Source organism: Armigeres subalbatus, chromosome 1 (assembly GCF_024139115.2).
Source record: "Armigeres subalbatus isolate Guangzhou_Male chromosome 1, GZ_Asu_2, whole genome shotgun sequence".
Classification (NCBI taxonomy): Eukaryota; Metazoa; Arthropoda; class Insecta; order Diptera; family Culicidae; genus Armigeres; species Armigeres subalbatus.
In genome coordinates this window covers 13,719,509-13,743,212 of record NC_085139.1, presented here as the reverse complement: position 1 = coordinate 13,743,212, position 23,704 = coordinate 13,719,509, and the positions used below count along the sequence as shown (strand labels likewise).

The window sequence follows — 23,704 nt, the reverse complement described above, 5'->3', positions numbered from 1 at the left end:
CTTCAATTACTATTATCACTAAGTACTTCTTAATATCCGGTTCCGGTTCGAAAACATCCACAAAAAATCCATCTGGTTCTGTTATCATCTTTGAGTACCACCGAATGCTTAAGGTAAAATTGGTCTTCTTCCGCAGCTTATCTCGTAGTTCTATGTACAACTGCTGCCTCGGTGGATACTCCAGTATTCGTAAGATCTTCAGTGCATATCCTTTCGGTCCTACCAAAGCCTACAAAGATAAATTCGTTACAAATATTTGATTACGACGTCTTGAACTTGGAAAATCCACCTTCTCTGTGATGTTCAAGTCTTGCGCGTGAAGTACAATGAAATTGGTCTCCTTCTCAACGTAGAACTCTACCGTTACTTGTCCTGTGAAACATTGATAAATGTAATCGTATCTATCTTTACCATAAAAACTATTTATTGCGGAGCAAACCTTTCACATCTAGCGTCGTCAAATTCGGGTGGATCGTCAACATGTACCGGTTTGGGCGTACGTTGTTCGGCAGTGTTGGCAGCAGCCAGGGGAAGGGTTGCCCATTGGTGGCAATTGGCTGGAAGGGTTCCGAACTGTTGTAGCCTTCGACGATAAACCCGGGTGGAATCTTTCCAGCACAGGGGCACACACTTTGGGGCCCGGCGTAGGCTATCACTAGGGCGGTAGCTGCAATGAGTAAACGTTAAGATTAAATAGAAGTGTAATATATTGAGAGACATCATTACCTAGCAGGGTTCCCAGAACAATGGCCGTCACGCATAGTGCTCGCTTCTGTGAACAAACGGCGACTCCTTCCCGCCCTGGACGACCACTGGTACTATCGCCTCCTGGAAACAAAGAGCGATAAAAAACAATTACTTTTTGGTTTCTTCTTATTATTGGCATTACAACACGACGATGCTTTTATGCCCATGAAAGTCGAGAAAATTTCCAACCCGAAAACTTCCTAGACCGGATCGGGAATCGAACCCAGCCACCTTCAGCATGACCTTGCTTTGAAGCTGTGCAATGTGCATCTTAACGCAAGGCTAATGAAGGCCTCACCAATCTATTTTTGAGCTATGAAAAAATACTACCTAGACTTAGAAATGATTGACGTCTTTCCGTTCAATCCCATCTTGGATCAATGAAGCTGTAAGAAAATGTCAATAAGTACTTTTATGGAGGCAAGTATGGCCTTCGGATCGGAATTCAGTATAAGTTGTGGCTTAAAACCTAATAACCACAAATAAAGTACGACTATTGCTGATTAGAACAATATATTGGTATCTGAAATTGAATCTGATTATAGTGAGATATGGGCAGCTGAGAAAACAAAACTTCACCGGCGTAAGAAACGGAAGTACGACCAAAAACTACTCTCGGGGGCATATGGAAGCTTTACCAGACGGCGCACGGAAGTTCTACAATAAGATCAACAACATGCACAAGAAAAGCGCACCGGCACCAGTCATGATCAATGACAGTTCCGAAAAATTGTTGACCGACCGAGCAGGGGTGGCTGCTAGGTGGAAGAATCACTTTAGGTTAATGTTAAATGGACAACCGGACAGAGAGGGTACAAAAAGAATCTCGATTGTGGATGATAGACAAGCAGTGGAGCCACCTACGCTAGACGAAGTGAGAAAAGCCGTCCGAAAACTAAAGCACGGTAAGGCCGCTGAGAAGGACGGAGTTCCAGCAGAACTATTAAAAATTTGGGAGTGACTAGTGACCCACGAAGTGATTGAAATGCTTTGGAAGGGAGAAAAAATGCCTTCGAGTTGGCTGGATAATCTCATATGTCCTATCTACAAAAAAAGGGCACAGTCTCGTATAACATTCCTTAATACCACCTACCAAATACTCTCCCGAATTCTGTTAGGCAAACTGTGTCCATGTTTGGAGACCTTTGTCAGCGAATATCAAAACGGGTTTCAAGAAGAACGATAAATAACGGATCAGATGTTTACTCTTCAACAAATCCTTGATAAATTCCGAGAATACAATTTGCGGACAAAATATCTCAGAAACGAACTGGCATATAATGCTAGAACATGGCTTTCCAGTAAAGCTTATTAGGCTGATTCGTACGACGCTGGATGAATTCAAATCGAGCGTCTGGATGGATTCAATGGGATGCGATTCGATGTTGTCGACGAATTCATATAGAACGCTCGTTACATGTGAAAATGACATTAGCCGGTAGGTAAAAAAACCGCAACTCGCTACTTACAGACACGGACAAAACTAGCTCTGTACACATCGTTGATTAGTCCAGTCGGTCTGTACGTCCATGTAGCATGGACGTTAAAATATGCAGACTATCGAATTCTCGGAGTGTTTGAGCTGAAAATACTGCGCTCAATACTTGGCGGCGTTGTGGGAAGTTATGAATGGCGCAGACACATGATTCATGAGCATTACCAATTGTACAAAACTGCAGACATCGCCAGTGCAACGACAGGCTGATAAAGTACGGCATATTACAGTGGGCTGAACATGTGGTGCGTATGCTAGAAGAGAGGCCAGCAAAAGTAATGAGGACGTCGGCTCCGGGGTAGACCCCGCACTCACTGGCTGTGTGCAATCAAGGATGATGTGCGTGCGGCCGGTGTGCAAGGAGACTGACGAGAACGAGTGTCCTCGGGTTTGATCTGGACAACACGAAGTTTACGACCATCATAGGATAGGAAGGAATTAATCCATCGAATACAGCAATGGGGCACGAGGCCCTCCTTAGTCTAGCGGTAAGATGCTCGGCTATAAAGCAAGACCATGCTGAGGGTGGCTGGGTTCGATTCCCGGTGCCGGTCTAAGCAATTTTCGTTTTGGTATTTGTCTCGACTTCTTTTCTGCACGAAGTCTAATTAATGTCCAATGATGCTGGGTCATTAGGCCGAATGGCCATTAAGCCGAATGAGAACTGGGGAGTGAAAAGTGAGTAGTGCGAAGTAAGGAAGAAATAGAATGAAAGAAGAAAAAAGGAGGAAGAAGTAAGAAGGAAGAAGGAAAAAGGAAGGAGGAATAAGAAAGAAGGAAGAAGGAAGAAGGAAGGAGGAAGAAAGAAGAAGGAAGAAGGAAGAAGAAAGAAGGAAGAAGGAAGAATTAAGAAGGAAGAAGAAAGAACGTAGAAGAAAGAAGGTGGAAGGAAGAGGACCGAAGAAAGAAGGAAGAAAGAATGAAGAAGGAAAAAGTACGAAGAAAGAAGGAAAAAGGAAAAAGAAAAAAGGCAAAAGGAAGAAGGAACTAGGAAGGAGGAAGAAGGAAGAAGGAAGAAGAAAGGAATAAAACGGAAGGAACAAAAAGGAAGAAAAAAAAAGAGAGAAGAAGGAAGATGGAAGAAGAAAGAAGGAAGAAAGAGGAATGAAGAAGGAAAAAGAAAGAAGAAGGAAAAAGAAAAAAAAAGAATAAGGAAGAAGCAAGAAAGATGAAAGTAGAAGGAAAAAAGAAGAAAGAAGATAGAAGAAGCAAGATGGAATAAGGATGAAAGAAGAAGGAAGAAAGAAGAAGAAAGAAAGATGAAAGATGAAAGAAGAAAGAAGAAGGAAGAAGGAAGAAATAAGAAGGATGAAGGAAGAAGGAAGAAGAAAGAAAGAAGGAAGATAGGAGAAGGAAGGAAGAAAACCAGGCATTGCAAACCATCCCATCATTCGATCTTTTGAGCAAAGATACTGATGAAATAATGGGATATCGATCTTAGTTATCTATCCGCTCAGTAAACAAAGTGCAATGTTCGTCATGGAGAAACATTTTTTCACAGCTTTTGTTGTAGCAACAGCTTCGCAACGCGAACAACCCCCGAACCACGCTGGCTATCCGCATCATCATCAAACGTTCAAATGATAATATCTTTCCAGAGTGCTTTTTGATTAGGGATAATATCTTTGCACAAGCAAAGATAATATTTTGTGCTCAGATGATATTGCAATGAAGAAAACGGAAGGAAGAAGAAGGAAAAAGAAAGAGGGAAGAAGGAAGATGGAAGAAGAAAGAAGGAAGAAAGAGGAATTAAGAAGGAAAAAGGAAGAAGGAAGAAGGAAAAAGAAAAAAAAATAAGGAAGAAGGAAGAAAGAAGAAAGAAGAAGGAAAAAGGAAAAAAGAAGAAGTTAGAAATAATAAGGATGGGGTAATTAAGAAGAAGAAAGAAGAAAGAAGGAAGAAGGGAAGTAAGGAGGAAGAAGGAAGAAGGAAGAAAGAAGAAAAAAGAAAGAAGAAGCAAGATGGAATAAGGAAGAAAGAATAAGGAAGAATATAGAAGGGAGAAAAATGTGAAGAAGGAAAAATGAAGAAGAAATAAGTAGGAAGAAAGAAGGAATAATTGAGAAGGAAGAAGAAACAAGAAGAAAGAAAGAAGAAGGAAAGAAGCAACAGAAAGAAATAAGCAACAAGAAAGAAAGAAAAAAGGATAAAAGGAGAAAAAAGAAGGACAAAATTAAAAAGAGGAAAGAAGAAAGAAGAAGGAAAAAAGAAAAAGAATGTAGAAAAAAGTAGTGTGGGGGAAAGAGGAAAAAAAAGAAAGAAGAAGAAAAATGAAGAAGAATAAAGGGTTGAGGAAGAAGGAAGAGAAAGAAGGAAGAAGGAAGAACAATGAAAGAAGAAGAAAGAAGGAAGAAGAATGCAGAAAGAAAAAGGAAGAAGAGAGAAGAAATAAGTAACAAAGAAGAAGGAAGAGCCAAAAAGAAAAAAAAGGAAGAAGAAGGAAAAATAGAAAGATAGAAAAAGAAAGATGCAGGAAGGAAGAAGGGGTAAGGTGGAGGAAGAACTACTCATTTTTCACTTTTGGCTTCTTTTTGCTAATTCGGCCTAATGGCCATTCGGCCTAATGACCGTTCGGCCTAATGACCATGCGGCCTAATAACCTTCAGCCAAATGGCCTTCTACCTAATGGCCTGGCACCATTCAGGATAACCCTCTCTAGCTTTGCAGCTGTGTCAAGTAGGCAAATTGGACTGTATGCCGAAGGGTCTCCCGGCTGTTGGGTGGGCTTTGGTAATAGCACCAATTTCTGCCGTTTCCAGCGATCTAGGAAGGTTCCTTCGTCCATGCATCTTTGGAGGCAGCTCCCGAATATAACTGGATCAGCAAGAATAGCATGTTTAAGGACCTGGCTTGGAATCCGGACCTGGTGCCTTACTCAGCTTAAGTTTTCTTGCAGCTACGATAAGCTCCAAGTTAGTCACACGTCGACTGACTCGTACGGTGTAGTGGGCCAGTTCGATGATTCATGTCTCGGAAACAACCCTTCGACTATTCTGGCCAACATCTCCGAGGATTTCTCAGGAGGCGTGCTGTTAGTCCTAGCCATCACCATCCTGTATGTGTCTCCCCATGGATTGTCGTTCGCCATCCTGCACAGCTCTTCAAAGCAGGTTCTCATACTACATTTAATCTCGTAGTTGAAAGCTCTGCTCGCTGTCTGAGACACCCGGCGTCTGTCGACCTTTACAGCGTCTGTTCTGGCACGTCGCAACCTTCTTTTAGCTTCTACGAAGATCTGCAATTGATTCTGACCACCAGTACACTGGTTGTCGGTTTCCGGGAGGTTTGGTCCTCCTAGGCGTCGAAATCGCATGCACGGAATAGTACATCAATTAACTCGTCGCCACTTAATCCCGTTGTTCGATTCTCCCATCGTAGTGACTCCTCCAAGAGTTCTGGGTTGAACTGCGAGGTACGCCTTCCTAGAACCTTGTGGTTGTGACGGGGGTATACCGGACCATAAAACGAATTTCCTGATGGTCACTGGGGGAATGCCCCTCATGAACCTTCTAATCTGGCTCCACCGTCCATCCCGCGCTGCAGAAAGTCACATCGATGTATGAATCACCGCTCGGTCCTTTGAACGTTGGCACTTGGCCTTCATTCAGAAAGACTACGTTCAATACCGCTAGCGATTCTAGCAGAGTATGGCCTCTAGCATTGGTGAACTGGGATCCCCAGTCCACCTCCAACGCATTGAAGTCGCCTGCTTCAACTAATGGTTTTAAACCAGTTAGTTTCACTGCAAGAACATCGACTAGCCTAGTAAACTGCACTACACTCCACCTGGGAGGACAGTGGCAGCTACAAAAGTAAATACCGTTTATCTTTGCTATGACGAAACCGTCATCATCTGGTGATGATAATATCTCCTGGATGAGGTATCGCCCGCAAGTTCAAACAGCCACCATCTGAGACTGCCGTTTCCAGCAGGGATGCGGTATGGATCGGACAGCAAAGCTACACCAGCTTTACACTCGGTAACCGACAACGGCCTACGGCTAGTAAATTTCGCAAGTGAATCGGTGAACAGAAAAAATATTAGCGACGATGGACAAGCTGTGGAGTCACCTACACTAGATGAGGTTAAAAAGCTGTTAAAGAGCTGAAAAACAATAAGGCTGCGGGGAAGGACCAGCTCCCGGCTGAACTTCTCAAACATGGCAGTGAGCAGCTTTATGAAGTTCTGCGCCATATTATGTCGAAAATATGGGAAGACGATGAAATGCCTGCTAGCTGGTTGGACGGCCTCATTTGTCCTCTTTTTAAGAAAGGGCACAGACTGGAGGGCGCCAATTACCGAGGAATAATCCTCCTTAATTCGGCGTACATAATTATGTCCCGTATTCTGTTCAACAGATTGAGACCGCTTGAAGAGTCCTTCGTCGGCGAATACCAAGCAGGTTTTCGTGAGGGCCGATCAACGACGGATCAAATGTTTACCCTGAGACAAATCTTATATATAAAAATGAAATGGTCTGTGTTCGTATCCGCATAACTCGAAAACGGCTGGATGGATTTTTTTCATTTCTTCAGCAGAAACATTCGCTATAGTTTCCGACGGGTTTATATGATATTTCCTAATGCGAAAATTACGAATAAAGTTGAGCAAACCGTGAATAACTAAAATTGTGATTCCTATGCGAACTTTGCATGGGCAGTTCGGAACGCACATTCTCGCCTACTGTGCAGGACAACGTCTGCCGGGTCAACTAGTCCTTGATAAATTCCGGGAGTACAACTTGCAGACACATCATCTGTTTATTGATTTCAAGGCGACGTACGATTCAGTGAAACGGAATGAATTATGGCAAACGCAACACTTTCCTTTCGAAAACTCCCAGTGCGCGTTGGTCCTCCACGAGCATCGTCCAGGTCTCGTGTCCGTAGAGAACTACCGATCTAATAAGCGTTTTGTAGATAGTCAGTTTGGTACGACGGCGAACGCTATTCGATCGGATCGTCTTGCGGAGTCCAAAGTACGTACGATTTCCAGCCACTATGGGTCTTCGAATTTCTCTGCTGGTATCGGTATGGTATCACGAATTGTACCAGGTGTATAAAGGGCTGGATATTATTAAACTTATTCAACACGACAGACTGCGGTGGGCTGGTCACGTTGTTCGTATGCCAGAAGAACGTCAAGCGAAGGTAATATTTAGTAGAGAACCCGGAAGAGGCCGCAGGCTTCGTGGAAGGCCACGTACACGATGGCTTTTTGCAGTTGAAGAGGACCTGAGGGCGCTCAATGTTCAGAGCGACTGGAAGCGATTGGCCCAGGATCGAGTCCAGTGGAGAAGGATGCTCCATTCGGCGTAGGCTCATTGAAGAGCTGTAGCCCATCAAGTAAGTAAGTGTGTTTTTCTATGAAAAATGTAGTAAAGTTAATTTTTTAGTAACTTGGCACATTCTTTACTAATTTGTGTTTCCAGACATGTGCAAAGATTATTGAAAAAATGTTTTTATCTAGTGGAAAATCCTTAAGGGAACAGAAACTTAAATTTTATCAAAAGGCGGAAAAAAATATTATTTAGATTTTTATTATAGATGTCTTGACTATTATTTGTAATTTGTTGATCTAAGAACATGTTTAGGCAACAGCTGCCATCGGTTTTGTAACTTAATTTAGCCTATTAACCCAGGAAATGCAATGGCTCGTATTAGCTGACTGGCGCATTTTAAACCTAGTTCCCCTACCTAATATTTTGGCTATAACTTGTATGAAACAGGATTACCCGACCTATACAACTTGTTGTAAGTAAATAGGTTAAGACTAAGTGTCCTAAAAATAAGTGAATTTTTGAAATACATTTTACGAATAAAAACTGATACTCGAGCCTCCTATAAAAAGTTTGTTTTTTTGAAAAAAAAAAACATTTTGGCCAAAAACTTTGAGCTTAGAGTCCGATCAGCCCAATTTCCAACAGGAAACAATGGGACATATAGCCTTTACGTGTACTTAGTATACGAGAAAGACAAAAATAGTATTTTCGCCATAGCTTCTGAACCCATAATGCGATCCGGCCAAGTTTCAATCGATCCCAGTCCCATTCACATCCCAGTCGAATGCATCTTGTTGTTAAGTTCGGTTAAAGGATAAATACGAAAAAAGTGAACTAAAATTTTACGCGTTTTTGGTTTGAAAAAAAGAATGTATTTTGGTCATAACTTCCAAGCCCATAGTGCGATCTGGTCAAAAACAATGGAAATGAATGAAACTTGTTGTGAGCAAATCGGTTGAAGATAAGTGCCTAATAAGTTTACCCTTTTATACACGTTTTTGGTTTAAACAAATTGTGTTTTGGTCATAGCTTCCAAGTCTATGGTGCGATTAGGCCAATTTTCAACAAGAAACAATGGGAAAGGATTCCCAGTCGAATGCAACTCGTTGTGAGCAAATCAGTTAAAGGTAAGTGCTCAAAAAGTGAGCTAGACTTTTTTGCGCACAGACATCACCTCAATTCGTCAAACTGAGTCGATTGGTATATAACCCTATGGGTCTCAGGGCCTTCTATAAAAGGTTTGGTTTTGGAGCCAATATATAGCCTTTACTCGTACTTGGTACGAGAAAGGCAAAAAACCATCGAGACCGGCGCGGCGTCTCCATTCAGTGACTGGACGCGAAGTGTTGATGAGGGGACTGAGAATCGAGCCCGTAATTTCCCGCATATGAGACGAACATGTTCCCAACTATACAACGTCCCCCTACACATGGTTTGATGCTGCAATAATACTTGAATTAATTTCAAGGAAATGTAATACGGGCATTGAAGGGTATTAATGGAATTTATTTACAAACTGCTAACCCGTTGAAATTCGAATATTTGTCATTTTCAATGGCACAACAAGTATTGAAATCAAAAGAGTCGGGAATTCTTTGACAAATGACCAAAAGTTTCAGCAATGGAATTTCGTCAAAAGAATTACCGATTTAATTCTCAAACGTAACCCCGAAGTGTGAGAAACTGAATAATAATACACTAGGGTCGCTTTTTGCATGGTTTGTATTTGAAAATTTATGTCTATAGGATTTATCAAATCAATGAGTTGACTCCCCGAAACTCCACTGATAAATCGTACACATACGGTTTGCCAGAGTTGTAAAGAGAATGTTAGCTTCATTAAAAAAAATATTCAAACCAAAATCACTATTAAGGTGCCCAATTATAAACGAACCATTTGCTAGATGATAAATATGTCAATCAATATGCCATATTATATCTCGGATTATCCTATATTGATTGATGATTTCCCCCTCCTACGCGGTGTATCCTTACCACCATGTACCAATTATAATCATAATAAAACTCGAAGATCCAGGATGACGTCATGATACTGACATGGAATAACAAATGCCAAGAACCACAGTACTTATTTATAACTAAACGAAGACAGCAGCGAGATTGACAGCAACCTTGAAATCTGATATGTATCGAACATGATCCATCAAATGTCGCTTTTCTCTTGTCTTTTTTGCACTTCGATAAGAAGTAGAATGTAAACATTTCAACTTGGTGACATAATAATACATCACGCTTTCTTTATATACCCCAGGTGAATGTAATCGATGTGAATCATTTTGAATGACGAAAAAAATCATAATTGATCCAAGTTAGAAAAACATTATTATCAAACCAGTAAATTAGAATTGAATGCTTCACGTCATTTTGTCACAAGGAATTATCCATAGAGCAACAAATATGCTCAGTTTTATTAAAAGATTTAGTTATAACTTTCAAGATCCTTATACAATTAAAACTTTGTACGTTGCGTATGTCAGATCAATTATAGAATATTGTAGTATTGTATGGTCTCCGTATATGAAATCACATGATGATCGAATAGAATCAATTCAAAAGCAATTCCTTTTATATGCCTTACGCAAATTAGGGTGGACAACATTCCCACTTCCGTCGTACGAGGCGCGATGTATGCTTAAAGATATCCAATCATTGAAAAAGCGTCGTGAGTTTGCCATGATCTCATTTGTGAATGATATTGTTTCGCACCGCATTGATTCCACCAAATTATTGTCTTGTTTAAATTTTTACACTCCTACTCGGCAATTGAGAAATCGAAACTTGTTTGCCACCTGTCATCATCGAACAAATTATGCAAAATTTAGTCCAATGAATCAAATGATGTCTGTTTACAATCAGTATTGTGAAGCAATTGATTTAGCCATGCCTCGTATGAGCCTAAGAAAATATTTTAGGAACATTAGTTACAATAGAACATAGTTATAAGTTTTTTAATGTAGTCTACATTATGTTTGACGAAATAAATAAAAATAAATTGGTTTGCATTCCTTTAAATATTACCCCACAGAAATAGATTTTGTTTAAAAATAATAATGTGTAGCCGACTGCGTTCAAACAATGTATCGAAAGGCCTTCTTATAAACCACACGCCCACCAATGTTCCAATATGAAATATGGAGAACAATTTTGTATGCAGCGTTGTTTCAATAAACATTTGATGAGTCATAAGATATCCTCCACGTCGGTGGAGAACACGTAAATTTCGATACCGTCGTTTTTCATACAAAATATCCAACATTGACTAGCTGCAATTTAGCCCCTGTGTGCATGGCATTAAAATTATCTTTAATTTTAGGAATATGAAATATCAAGTATATTGAAACACTGACAGAGGGGTGATCGGAAAGCGGCACCCTTCGATTTGCATGGCAAAATTTGAGCTTAATCGAGCATATAGGGGCTTATCAAACAATACGTGGGGGAATAGTTCGGAGAATGAGTTGGCGAGAGTTGGATTCTGTGCCTAGTGTAAAGAACTTGGGGTGTTCAGTACCCGCTAAACTCCGGAGGACGTCGGAGGGTCTTTCTTAGCTTAGTAGGGGAAGCACCTATCCATCATACTGGGGTCGTGGGTTCAAATCCCACCGAAGCAAGTGGCTACCTTCAATCTTTCATATGTTGAGCATATGCACAAATCGAGTTTTCTAACATAATAAATAATACGGTTGGCCAATACGCGGAAATTAGACTATAAACTTTGATTGATCTGAGCTTATCAATGTTTTATGAAAATCGGCGTTTGTCCTTATTTTGAACGAAATTTGAAAACACACAGAAAACAACGCAAATAGTTGTATTGCAATGTGTATAAAATAGACGTTTTTATTTTTTTGATGAATGCACAGCTACTTCGTTGTACGAAAAAAGTGGATATTAATTATGGACGAATTTCCGTTTCCTTGATTACGTTCGAAAGACTATTCAATCCCTTTGCATCAAATCACCTGTGAGAAACGCCACATCGTCCGAGTCAGGCTCCGTCATCACTATCCGTTCCCGTCGCCAAATCTTATTGCCAGGGCCACCGCTTCCAACTACTGACACTTTAACGGGGGCCCCCTGTCTGTGATTTCCAGCCAATCTGACGAATTTCCGCTAGTGCTCGTCGGGTGAAGAAGGGGAGAGGATATTCGAAACCGATAGAACGTGTGATTGCCAAATTTCGTCGTCGGTCTCACCGGTACAACCACTTTAGCCGTGTAAAGTGGCAGCGATAAATATTTTACGGGGGGATAAAATCAGAATCACTGCCTCCCACACGTCGTTTGCCACAAACACACACGGGGACCAATCAATTCTTCGGTCGCATTTAGCACGCACTTTCACGCTGACGTCGTCCTCAGTTGCTCGTTTTGCAACCTCTATATAACTAAATCACTTCTCGAGCACAGGGAAACATAGGAGGCGTGAAAAAGGTAACCCAATCCGTTTCTCGCACTTCATGAAATGTTGATAAACACAACGCACGGCCTACTAATGGAACCACGTGCACGTGTGCGTTCCACACGAACACAACTTCAATCGCAGGATCTCTTCAGTCCCTTCGGTCGCTACGTGCCGTCGTTTTTCCTTCATGTATCCCCATATCGTCGCTTACTTCGTTGCCGTTTTCCCCCCACCGAGACCGACTGCTAGGATGTTATCCCGAACTCTGCTCCCGTGCTGCGTGCGTTGTTGATGAACGTCCATTTTAGATTCTTATTAATTTATGATTGTTATGATCTTATCAAAATTTAACACTTTGAAAACGACTAGTTCACAGGGTTTACAGATTTATCTAAACTAATTTGGATATCACTTCTTTTTTTACTTTTTCTCATGGAACGATTGTATCACAAGAACAGAACACTTGCATCACTAATTGGAATTGCATAAAAGCATGCTAAGAAACTATGCCTATCTTTTACAGAGAATAAAAATGCTTGATTTGTCGATAACATGATTCGGATACCGTCCGCAGATCATTTCCTTCCATTACAGCTTGAATTCACTTTGAAGGCGAAACTAGGTGAAAATGCTAAACAAAAGTTCAAAAAACTTCTGCAAATCCTTCGAACTACCGAAGATGCATTCTGCCGTATTAGGGGAAACTGCTTGCAGACTGCTCGGTGCCTTCTGCCCAATGCAGCTCCAACGAAAGATATGACGATTTTCCAACTGCCTTTGTCGACTATTGTTCGTAATTGCACCTCGCACGGATTAGTGGACACAAGCAAGACCGGATGCCGACTACGGACAATGCAGACGGGTGCACTGCTGCGAAGAATTCCGATTTATGGACGGACTGGATGTTCAAAATGGATTGTTCTATGAAATTTGCTGTGTAGGGAATTTCCCGAGAAGGAAAAACACCAACCCACGGGGACACAACCACACTCTCGCGTTTGTTGGGACGATTTCAATCGCGATGGGTCCGAGCATCGTTCTCCTGTCTGTGTTGGCTACACGTACACAGCCAGGACGGATTTTTGACAGCTGAAAAGGTGCGCATGTCCGGTCCGTGGTACAGGAGAATAGCAAAGAGTCCCGCGGAGAAAACACGCTGATGGCTGATGGATTCGTTCGGCACTCTCGCTGTGCAAGGACCTGAAGGACGAAGCAGAAACGGCGTTCACTCGAGTGGGGTGGTTGTGGGAGGTTAACTGCCTCATTCCCGTTGGTTACCAGCATGGGTGTTAAAAGGGACGGAATGAAAACTAGGAGATGGTACAAAAGTTGACTCATGTTTTATTTAGTGTATTTTATTTATAACATCTTTAGTGCTAAAGCTTATACTTATTTCCAGAATTAATCTAAAAATAAACCTGACAATGATAGTTTGAAAATTAATAATTAATTGATCATGAGAGGTTCTCAAACATCCATCAACAAACTATTTGATGTATAAGTCAAAAGTAATTTTGAACAGAAGGTTTATTCGAATAATTGAATATTCCTTTTAAATTTAATTTGAGTTTAGTCCCCAAATTGAGATAAAGCTATAGAATGATTTTTGTAAAATATGTACGGGAAGAGTTCCAAATCGACTTCAAATAGATGAGTGGCGTACTTTGGCAACTTCATCCTAAAGACTATGCGTCTTAACACTAGGATAGGTAAATTCACAGAAAAAAACTTACGCGGATACATTCCTGCCGAAAATCGTTGCAACTAAATTTTAAAATGGCTATCTTCTTCTTCTTCTTCTTATTGACATTGCATCCTCACACTGGGACAGAACCGCCTCGCAGCTTAGTGTTCATTAAGTACTTCCACAGTTATTAACTGCGAGGTTTCTAAGCCAGGCTACCATTTTTGCATTCGTATATCATGAGGCTAACACGATGATACTTTTATGCCCAGGGAAGTCAAGACAATTTCCAATCCGAAAATTGCCTAGACCGGCACCAGGAATCGAACCCAGCCACCCCCAGCATGGTCTTGCTTTGTTATCACGCGTCTTACCGCACGGCTAAGGACGGCCTCTATATCTCAGCTATATCTCAGTCGTTTTTCAACCGAGTTTTTCTCCAATGTCTTAGCCATCTCTTCTAGTTTCTGGGCATCTAATATTGTGTCTATGGGTATTCAATAAGACCTCTTCATGTTTTCAAAAAGTGTCAAAAGCCCATAATCACAATTCTTATGCTAAAATAAGCCTCCTGTCAAATTTTCAGCTAATTCGGGTAAAATTTCGAGGTAGCTCAAGTTGATTTAGTGTTTCTAGGCTATCTTTAATTTTGAAAAAAATCTAACAAGAGATATAAGCTCCAAGAACCATCCCGACAACCTCTAAATGGGAAGCTTTTGGTGTGCTTCACAAGTCTTGTGAACATTGCGATTAGTTTCGTTCTCGATTTGACCATGATAAAGTCCCTGTCATAAGACGAGTTTAGCACAATTCCATTTAATTCCACCACCTCGTAAAAGTATTACATATACATATTTCGACCTCAACTGCAAGGTCGTCTTCAGTGTCTCGTACTTGACTCGACTTGACTCTCGAAGTCGAGTCAAGTACAAGACACTGAAGACGACCTTACAGTTGAGGTCGAAATACGTATATGTAAAGGTAATACGAGGTGGTGGGATTAAGTGGAATTGTGCTAAACTTATGACAGTGAAAACATTCCACTAAAAAAGAGCTAAATTATTTTCTTGTTTCATGATTTTCGAGCTTTTAGTGCATGTAAACACTGCTTCCCCTAAAAGTCGTTGTTCTACAAAATTATTCAATTTATTACAAATCGTTGCTAGTTTATTTTAATATTCTTTCTCTTTTTCCCCTGCACATTTGAGTAATATAGTTGTGAATGTACGATTTACCGTTAGATTGTAAAAAAAAACCAGAAGCTGAACATTTGTCATAAATTTGCATATTAGGATTCCTTTAAACAAGCAAACCGCTAAACCATGCCTATTCTATTCTAGATCTTGAAATTGTTCTCGATGCCGAGCTGACATTCAAGTAACACCAAGAAGAACTTTTTTTTTAAAGTAATGTATTTATTTATTTTTATTTACTAATTATTTACTAAAATGGACGATTCAAATCAGCCATGATTTTTTAAGGGCTGAATTGGGTGCGTTTCAACTCACGATTGATTTGAATCGTTCATGAGTTTTGAGATTTTCCCAACACAGACGGCTGTTCGGCCACATTGAGAGTTGACGTAAAGTCAATGTCAACTTCTCCTCACGAACAGCCTAGATAGCCGTGTGGTGTCGGCAGCCGGTTGTCTGGCTAAGAATAACGCTACGGATTGCCTGTTCCAGTGGTAAAAGTCCACCATACAGGCGACCCCTAATTCTTGGTGTGATGCGGCTTTATGCTTACCGTGCCTATGAATGAATGGTTAGGGGGGTCTAAAAAGAACCTAACCGCTAACGGAGCCTGTGAAGCACCAGGGCACCCTTCACAGTATTGAGCCCTTATTGCGCTAACCGGAGCTATGGCGTAGTTGACTTTTTGCTTCTCCGGAATAATCGGCTACTCTTATTCAATCTCAACTTGAGGTTAAATAAGGGTGGGATTATGAGTATGTTTTATTTAGTTTTTCATCTAATTGTCACCTATATGGATTCGCTTTATGCGTTTTTCACAGTGTACTCTGTGTTTCGTCCTTGACGTTCTTGATACGATACCGACTTGGTTTCATCGTTGCTGTTCACATAAATGTTGAAGTTGTGGAGTGTATTATCGTAATTCGTAATGGCTACAGTTAGGATAGCTCAAATCAATCTTCAGCACAAAAGAACAGCAACGATTAATCTTTGTAGACTTATGCAAAATGGCAAATCCCAAGTGGCTTTGGTGCAGGAACCCTATTTTCGCAAGGGTAGCTTCTACCTAGGAAACCTAGTGAACCCGGTTTTGCTGCTTTCAGTAATGAAATGGCAAACTCTCGATCAATGCCGCGTGCATGTGTACTTGTTAACAATGCTATCGTTGCTACACTTATCTCTGAATTAACAACGAGAGATGTATGTGCCGTCACAATTGATGCAACTGGCGGAACCCCCGTCAGGAAATACGTCTATTGTTCGGTTTATTTACCACATGATGAACCATCCCCTACGGATGCTTTCAAACGAGTTGTCATATATTGCACTTCAAAAGGCCTTCCGCTAATTGTCGGCAGTGATGCTAATGCTCATCACATCATCTGGGGTAGCTCGGATATCAATCTGAGAGGCTCCAGCTTGATGGAATACTTAAGTAGTACCGAACTTGGTTTACTTAACATAGGCAATCGCCCAACCTTTATGGTATCTAATAGAGCAGAAGTATTAGACATAACTCTCTGTTCCAATAGAATCAGTCACGAGTTGACGAATTGGCATGTGTCAGATGAGGAATCTATATCTGACCATCGCTACATCTATTTTGATCAGTTGAATGTTTCTTCGCAGACCTTGCGTTTTAGAAATCCCCGTTCAACCAACTGGGATCTCTATACAGAGTTGCTCTCGACAAAATTTCATGGATATCTACCATCCATTGGAACTCCTACCGACTTGGATGATGCCGTTGATACTACAACGTTGCATATCGTGGAAGCTTTTGAAGAAGCTTGCCCCTTGCGTTCTGTGAAAACCTCAAGAGGAACCCCGTGGTGGAATTCCGATTTGGCTAAGCTCAGGAAGCAGTGTAGAAGGAGTTGGAACAGACGTCATTCAGCAGGGACGGATTCTTTCAAGTTGGCTCGCAAAGCTTACAAGAAGGCTCTACGATCTGCTGAACGATCCGGCTGGAAAAACCTCTGTGCAAATGTTTCCAATTTGAGTGAAGCCAGTCGATTGAATAAAATTCTTGCGAGATCCAAGGATTTCCAAGTTGGCGAAATTCGCAAGCCAAATGGCGACTACACTTCTTCTGACGAAGAAGCGTTAGAGCACTTGTTTGATACACACTTCCCTGGATGTGTAGATATAGCATCTTCGGATGTTCCTGAAGTCTTTTCATGTAGTTATGGGTCTTGGGCTCAGGCTTGTAGAATCATAACTACTGAATCGATTCAATGGGCTCCTCATAGTTTTGCTCCTTACAAATCTCCAGGGGAAGATGGGATCTATCCCGTTCTTCTTCAGAAGGGTTTTGAGCATATCAAACATGTTTTGAAAAAACTTTTAGTATGCAGTTTTGCTACTGGGTATATTCCCATATCCTGGCGGGATGTCACTGTAAAGTTTATCCCAAAAGGAGGACGTGCTTCGTATGAAGAAGCAAAGAGTTTTAGACCCATCAGTCTGACCTCATTTCTTCTGAAATGCTTAGAACGTATTATCGATCATCACATTCGTGATGACTGTTTGGCAAACATGCCTCTTCATGTTAATCAACATGCTTACCAATCTGGAAAGTCCACCGTGACTCTTCTACACAAGGTTGTCTACGACATCGAAAAAGCATTTGCTCAAAAGCAATCATGCTTGGGTGCGTTCTTAGATATTGAGGGTGCTTTTGACAACGTGTCTTTCGATGCAATATTGGAAGCCGCACGTTGTCATGGGCTACCTAATATAATTACCAAATGGATTCACCAGATGCTTAAAACCGACATCTCTACTCGACATTACGTCAAGCAGCGATTAGGAAATTAAGTGTCTGTGGCTGCCCCCAGGGGAGTATTATCTCCACTTTTGTGGAACCTCGTTGCAGATACGCTATTGAGATTACTCAATAATGGCGGTTTTCCTACCTATGGATTTGCCGACGACTATCTAATATTGATAGTCGGTTTGTGTATTACTACTTTATTCGACCTGATGCAAAACGCTCTTCAGGCAGTCGAAAGTTGGTGTCGCCAATATGGCCTTTCGGTTAATCCGAATAAAACATCTATTGTACTTTTCACGGAAAAACGTAACCGTAATGGTATTCGCCCATTACATCTTTTTGACTCTGAAATCAATGTAACGGATCAGGTAAAGTATGTGGGACTAATTCTTGATTCCAAGCTCTCCTGGACTCCTAACATTGAGTTCAGAGTCAAAAGGCGTGTATAACTTTCGGCCAATGCCGACGAACTTTTGGTAAAACTTGGGGTCTTAAACCTAAATATATCAAATGGATTTACACAACAGTTGTACGACCAATTTTGGCTTATGGATGTCTTGTGTGGTGGCAAAAGGGTGAAGTGAGGACAATTCAGTCTAAATTAGGCCATCTTCAAAGGATGTGCCTAATGGCAATGACTGGTGCGTTCTCTTCGACTCTCTGCTCTCGAGGTTCTTTTCGACGTTGTCCCACTACATACATCTCAAACAAGAAGCACTTTCTTGTACTTACCGATTATGGGTTCTCGGTTTCATGGAAGAGAATCCTGTAAACCGCAGTTCTACACACACTTCGTTGTTACAACTCATGGTTGATTGGGACAGAACAGTCCTCGCTCCAAGTGATCTCACACTCGCTAGTAGTTTTCCTTATAAGACATTTTCAACACAATTCCCCTCGCGGGATGAGTGGACATCTGGCTATTTGGAGAGAAGTATGTCGGACAGCATTGTTTGTTATACTGACGGCTCCCTCTTCGAAGGTAGAGCGGGTGCAGGTGTCTACTTACGTGAGCTAGATTGGAACAGCCCCACTCACTGGGTAGACACTGCACTGTCTTTCAAGCGGAAATATTTGCCATTATGTGTGGAGTGCAATCCGCACTGCAGAAGCACATAATAGGCAAAGTAATATACTTCTGTTCAGATAGTCAAGCAGCTATCAAAGCCCTCGCTTCGGCCAACTCAAGGTCGAAGTTAGTAATCGCATGTCGAACTCAAATAGAGGAACTGAATTCAGTTAATACATTGCACCTTATATGGGTACCTGGCCATTCTTCCATAGCTGGAAACGAATTGGCTGATGAGTTAGCTCGCACTGGAGCATCACAAGACTTTTGGTCCTGAGCCAGCTATTCCAATATCTAAGTGTTGGGTGAAGCGTTTGATTAGCTCTTGGGCTTCCACTCAGCACAAACGGTATTGGAGTAGTTTGGATTCTTGTCGACAAACAAAATTGTATATCCGAGAGCCATCTCCGTTAGTAGCTAACTATTTAGCTAATCTGTCTAAACAGAATTGCAGTGTCTTAGTCAAGGCCTTGACAGGTCACTGTCGACTCAACTATCACATGGCAAATATTCAACGTGTTGAATCTTTTGTCTGTGATGGTTGTGAATCCGATTATGGAACTTCTTATCATCTGATATGTAACTGCCCAGTTTATGCGCAACTGCGTTTCCAAATATTTGGTAAACACTTACTAAGTGAAATTGACTACAGAAACCTTAACCTTCAAAGTATTCTGTTGTTCATAACCCGTAGTGGTAAGGAGCTATGAGCTTTTGTACGTGTTGTATACGTTGTATGCCCTCTTCAAGGGTACCTTTCCCAAACTTCCCATTTTTCTCCCATCCATATTTCCTTTCCTTTTTGTTCACTTCCTTTTCCGTCAGGTGCGTGATGAGAAAGGCTGTGAAGGCGATGGCACAAATCTCCCGAATTGAGGTGAACGTGCCCCTGGAGCCGACGTTCTGATACCTGATACCTGCACATTTGAGTAATATAGTTGTGAATGTACGATTTACCGTTAGATTGTAAAAAAAAACCAGAAGCTGAACATTTGTCATAAATTTGCATATTAGGATTCCTTTAAACAAGCAAACCGCTAAACCATGCCTATTCTATTCTAGATCTTGAAATTGTTCTCGATGCCGAGCTGACATTCAAGTAACACCAAGAAGAACTTTTTTTTTAAAGTAATGTATTTATTTATTTTTATTTACTAATTATTTACTAAAATGGACGATTCAAATCAGCCATGATTTTTTAAGGGCTGAATTGGGTGCGTTTCAACTCACGATTGATTTGAATCGTTCATGAGTTTTGAGATTTTCCCAACACTGATTACAAGGCAATTCTTCCTTAAGAAAATCCACGGAGAACTTTTTTGAAAACCCCATAGGAAATTTATTCTGAGATTCTATCAAAAAAAATCTCATTCATTTTATTCAAGCTGCAGGGCACAGATGCTTCACATGCCTGGATTTGAGACTCAAATGAATGACAAATGCTCGGAGGGCATGATTGGGTTGATATCGCGGCTGGGGAAGTTGTGATTGATTTGGTACACCATTTGATTCAAACTCCAGGACAATTTGGATACCTCAATACATCTCATATGCCTGGATTCAAGACGTAAATGAAAGACAAATACTCGGAGGATATGATTTGGTTGATACTGCGGCTGGGGACATCATGGAAGCCGTGATTGAATTGGTAGACTATTTTATAAGAACTCCAGGACAATTTGAAGATACTTGAATATCTCATACGCCATAATTTGAGAAGCAAATGAAAGACAAATACTCGGAGGGCATGATTTGGTTGAAAACGTGGCTGGTGCCATCATGGAAGTAGTGGATAATTCGTTAGACCATTTGATTAAAACTCCAGGACAGTTTAGAGATCCTGCATTATCTCATATGCCTGGATTTGAAACGCAAATGAAAGACAAATGCTCGGAGGACATGATTGGGTGGATACCGCTGCTGGGGACATCATGGAAATCATGGTTGATTTGGTAGAACATTTGATAAGAACTTCAGGATAATTTGGAGATCCTGCAATATCTGACATGTCTGAATTTGAGATGTAAGTAGATCATTTGATTCAAACTCCAGGACAATTTAAAGACCTTAAAACATCTTATATGCCTGGATTTGAAATGCAAAGGAAAGACAAATACACGGAGGACATTATTTGGTTGAAACCGCGGCTGGTGACATCATGGTAGTATTGGATAATTCGGTAGACCATTGGATTCAAACACCAGGAAAATTTGGAGATCCTACAATATATCATTCGCCATAATTTGAGACGCAAATGAAAGACAAATACTCGGAGGGCATGATTTGGTTGAAACCGCGGCTGGGGATATAATGGAAGTCATGACTGATTCGGTAGACCATTTGATTCAAACTCCAGGACAATTTGGAGATCCTACAATTCATATGTCAGGATTTGAGACGCGGCTGGGGACATCGTGGGAGTCATGGATGAGTTGGTAGCACATTTGATAAGAACTTCAGGACAATTTGGAGATCCTACAATATCTGACATGGCTGGATTTGTAAATGATAGAAAAATATTCGGAGTATATGATTTGTTTGATACTGCGGCTGTGAATATCATGAAAGTCGTGGTTGATTTGGTAGACCATTTGATTAAAACTCCAGGACAATTTGGATATACTATGTACAACATCCAATATGCCTGGGTTTGAGATGCAAATGAAAGACAAATACACGGAGGACATGAATGGGTTGATACTGTGGCTGGGGACATCATGGAAGTCGCGATTGAATTGGTAGACTGTTTTATAAGAACTCCAGGATAATTTGAAGACCTTAAAACATCTTATATGCCTTATATGCCCACAGCTCCAGCGAAAAATTGAACACTTCTAGACACAATATTTTGTAATACCCAGAAACTAGAAGAGAAGGCTAAGAGATTGGTGAAAAAACTGAGAAGATCGGTTGAAAAACGACTGAGATATAGCCATTTGAACATTTAGTTTCAATGATTTCAAGGAGACCTGATTCGCAAAGTGGAGTAGGCAAATAACAATTAGCGCCGAAACCCAATTTGCGACGTATCGAACTTCATGACTTTGAAAGACAAGCATAATAGATTAATTTGAACCTTCGACCTTTGATTTTACGAAATAATAAATTACATAATTACGAAAGACAAGCTCAGCAAACAGTCCGAATGTGGTCAATGTATCTGAAAGCTCTCAAAAATTCATCTTGTTTGGACTTTCAAAATCATAAAGTTTGATTCGTAGTACGATAGATTTCTGAGCTAATCAAAATGCGTGCAGTTTTCCATGAACACTTCCGGGCGTGGCCAACGTGTCCAAAAATTATCAAAACTTTATCTATAGAGCATGTCTTTCAAAATCATGAACCAATAAATTTATTTAGCTTTTTTTAGTGGAATGTTTTCACTGTCATAAGACGAGTATACAGTAAAACCTCCTTGAGTCGAAATTTAAATCCACCACTAAGACGTGGTGGAAATAAATGGAATTGTACTAAACTCGTCTTATGACAATGAAAATCATGAAGTTTTATATGTCGCAAGATGAGTTTCGGAGCTAATCGAAATTTAATCGCTTCCCTGAGAGAACCAGGATCCCAGGAACACTTCCTGACGTGACCAATGTGTCTTAAACATCTCAAAAACTCATCTATTGAGCTTGTCTTTCAAAATCATGGAGTTTGATATGTCGCAAGATGGGTTTCGGTGCTAAACGAAATTTGTGCACTTCCTTGAGGGAACCAGGTTCCCGGGAACACTTCCGGCCGTGGCCAATGTGTTCAAAACGTCTGAAATGTTCATCTAGTGAGATTATCTTCCAAAATCATGGAGTTTGACATGTCGCAAGATGGGCTTCGAAGCTAATCGAAACTTGTCTACTTCCATGAGGGAACCAGGACCCTGTGATCACTACCGCACGTGGCCAATGTGTCCAACATCTCACAAAGTTTCATCTGTTGAGATTGTCTTTCAAAATCACTAAGTTTGATATGTCGCAAGATAGGTTCCAGAGCTAATCGAATTTTAATAGCTTCCCTGAGGAAAGCAGGTTCCCGGGATGTTGAGGTGAACCGGTCAAGGGCCGAAAACCTCATTAATAAAGACAATAAAAAAAGGTTCCCGGGAACACTCCCGGACGTGGCCAATATGTCCAAACCTTTGAAAAACTCATCTATTGAGCTTGACTTTCGAAATTGTGGAGTTTGATGTGTCGCAAGATGAGTTTCGGTACTAATATAAATTTGTCCACTTCCTTGAGAGAACCAGGTTTCCAGGAACACTTCCGGCCGTAACCAATGCATCCAAAACCTTTCCAAAACTTATCTATTGAGATTGTCTTCCAAAATCATGAAGTTTGATATGTTGCAAGACTGGTTTTTAGACCACTTGAGAAGTGTCCACTACCCCAGGGAACCAGGTTCCCGGAACATCCGGAGCCATGTCCTGGTGATCCATTGTATCAAAACTAACTTCTTATGCTGGTCAATAATGATTGACCACGTTTGCATCAACATTCTGGGCACTTTCGTTCATTTATCGATGGTTTAAAAAAAAATGACCCGTTTTTGACTGCACCTGACCCAGGATCCCCTACATAAATCCGGTCGGATTGGCACCATGGTCAAATCATCAAAAACTAGACATGATGATGCTTTTTCCCTGAAATTTTCAGGGCGATCGGACGGAGAATGAGCCCACACGGGTTATTTCAATTTTGATTTCTAGGTCAGACCGAAACGGGTTAAGAAACTCCAATTGGAATTTCTTTGAAATTTTGGTGTGAAACTGTTTTAGAATTTTAAATGTCGATTAATTTAATTTGGAAACACAACATAACGCTGTTTTTATAAGCTTTCTTGGAAAATACTTCAACTTTTTGAATTTTTTTAGAAATTATTTTAATAATTCCTTCGAGAATATCCTCTGAAAGCCCATAGAAAATTTTGTGGGGAAGCTATAGAAGGATTTAAACAAGTATTCTTGAAGTAGAAATTCCTGGAGGTACTCAAGGAAGTAAAGACATCCGAATTTGTGAAATTTCTGTGGAAATATCTGA

The 23,704-nt window shown here is 40.8% G+C and overlaps 1 protein-coding gene across 2 annotated transcripts in view; it reads right to left on the bottom strand.

The window, feature by feature from the left end:
- Positions 1-23,704, bottom strand: part of LOC134222026 (endoplasmic reticulum aminopeptidase 2) — a 77,759-nt gene that overhangs the window by 21,024 nt on the left and 33,031 nt on the right. The window contains exons 1-5 of one of the 2 annotated variants that reach the window (XM_062701185.1): positions 11,508-12,873; positions 727-828; positions 440-667; positions 290-372; positions 27-229 (exon numbers count right to left, since the gene is read on the bottom strand). In XM_062701185.1, coding sequence (XP_062557169.1) covers positions 27-229; positions 290-372; positions 440-667; positions 727-828; positions 11,508-11,547 — 656 coding nt within the window. In that variant the 5' untranslated portion in view covers positions 11,548-12,873. Of the gene's footprint in view, positions 1-26; positions 230-289; positions 373-439; positions 668-726; positions 829-11,507; positions 12,874-23,704 lie in introns of those variants that run through there. The other variant, XM_062701181.1, reaches the window with a different exon arrangement.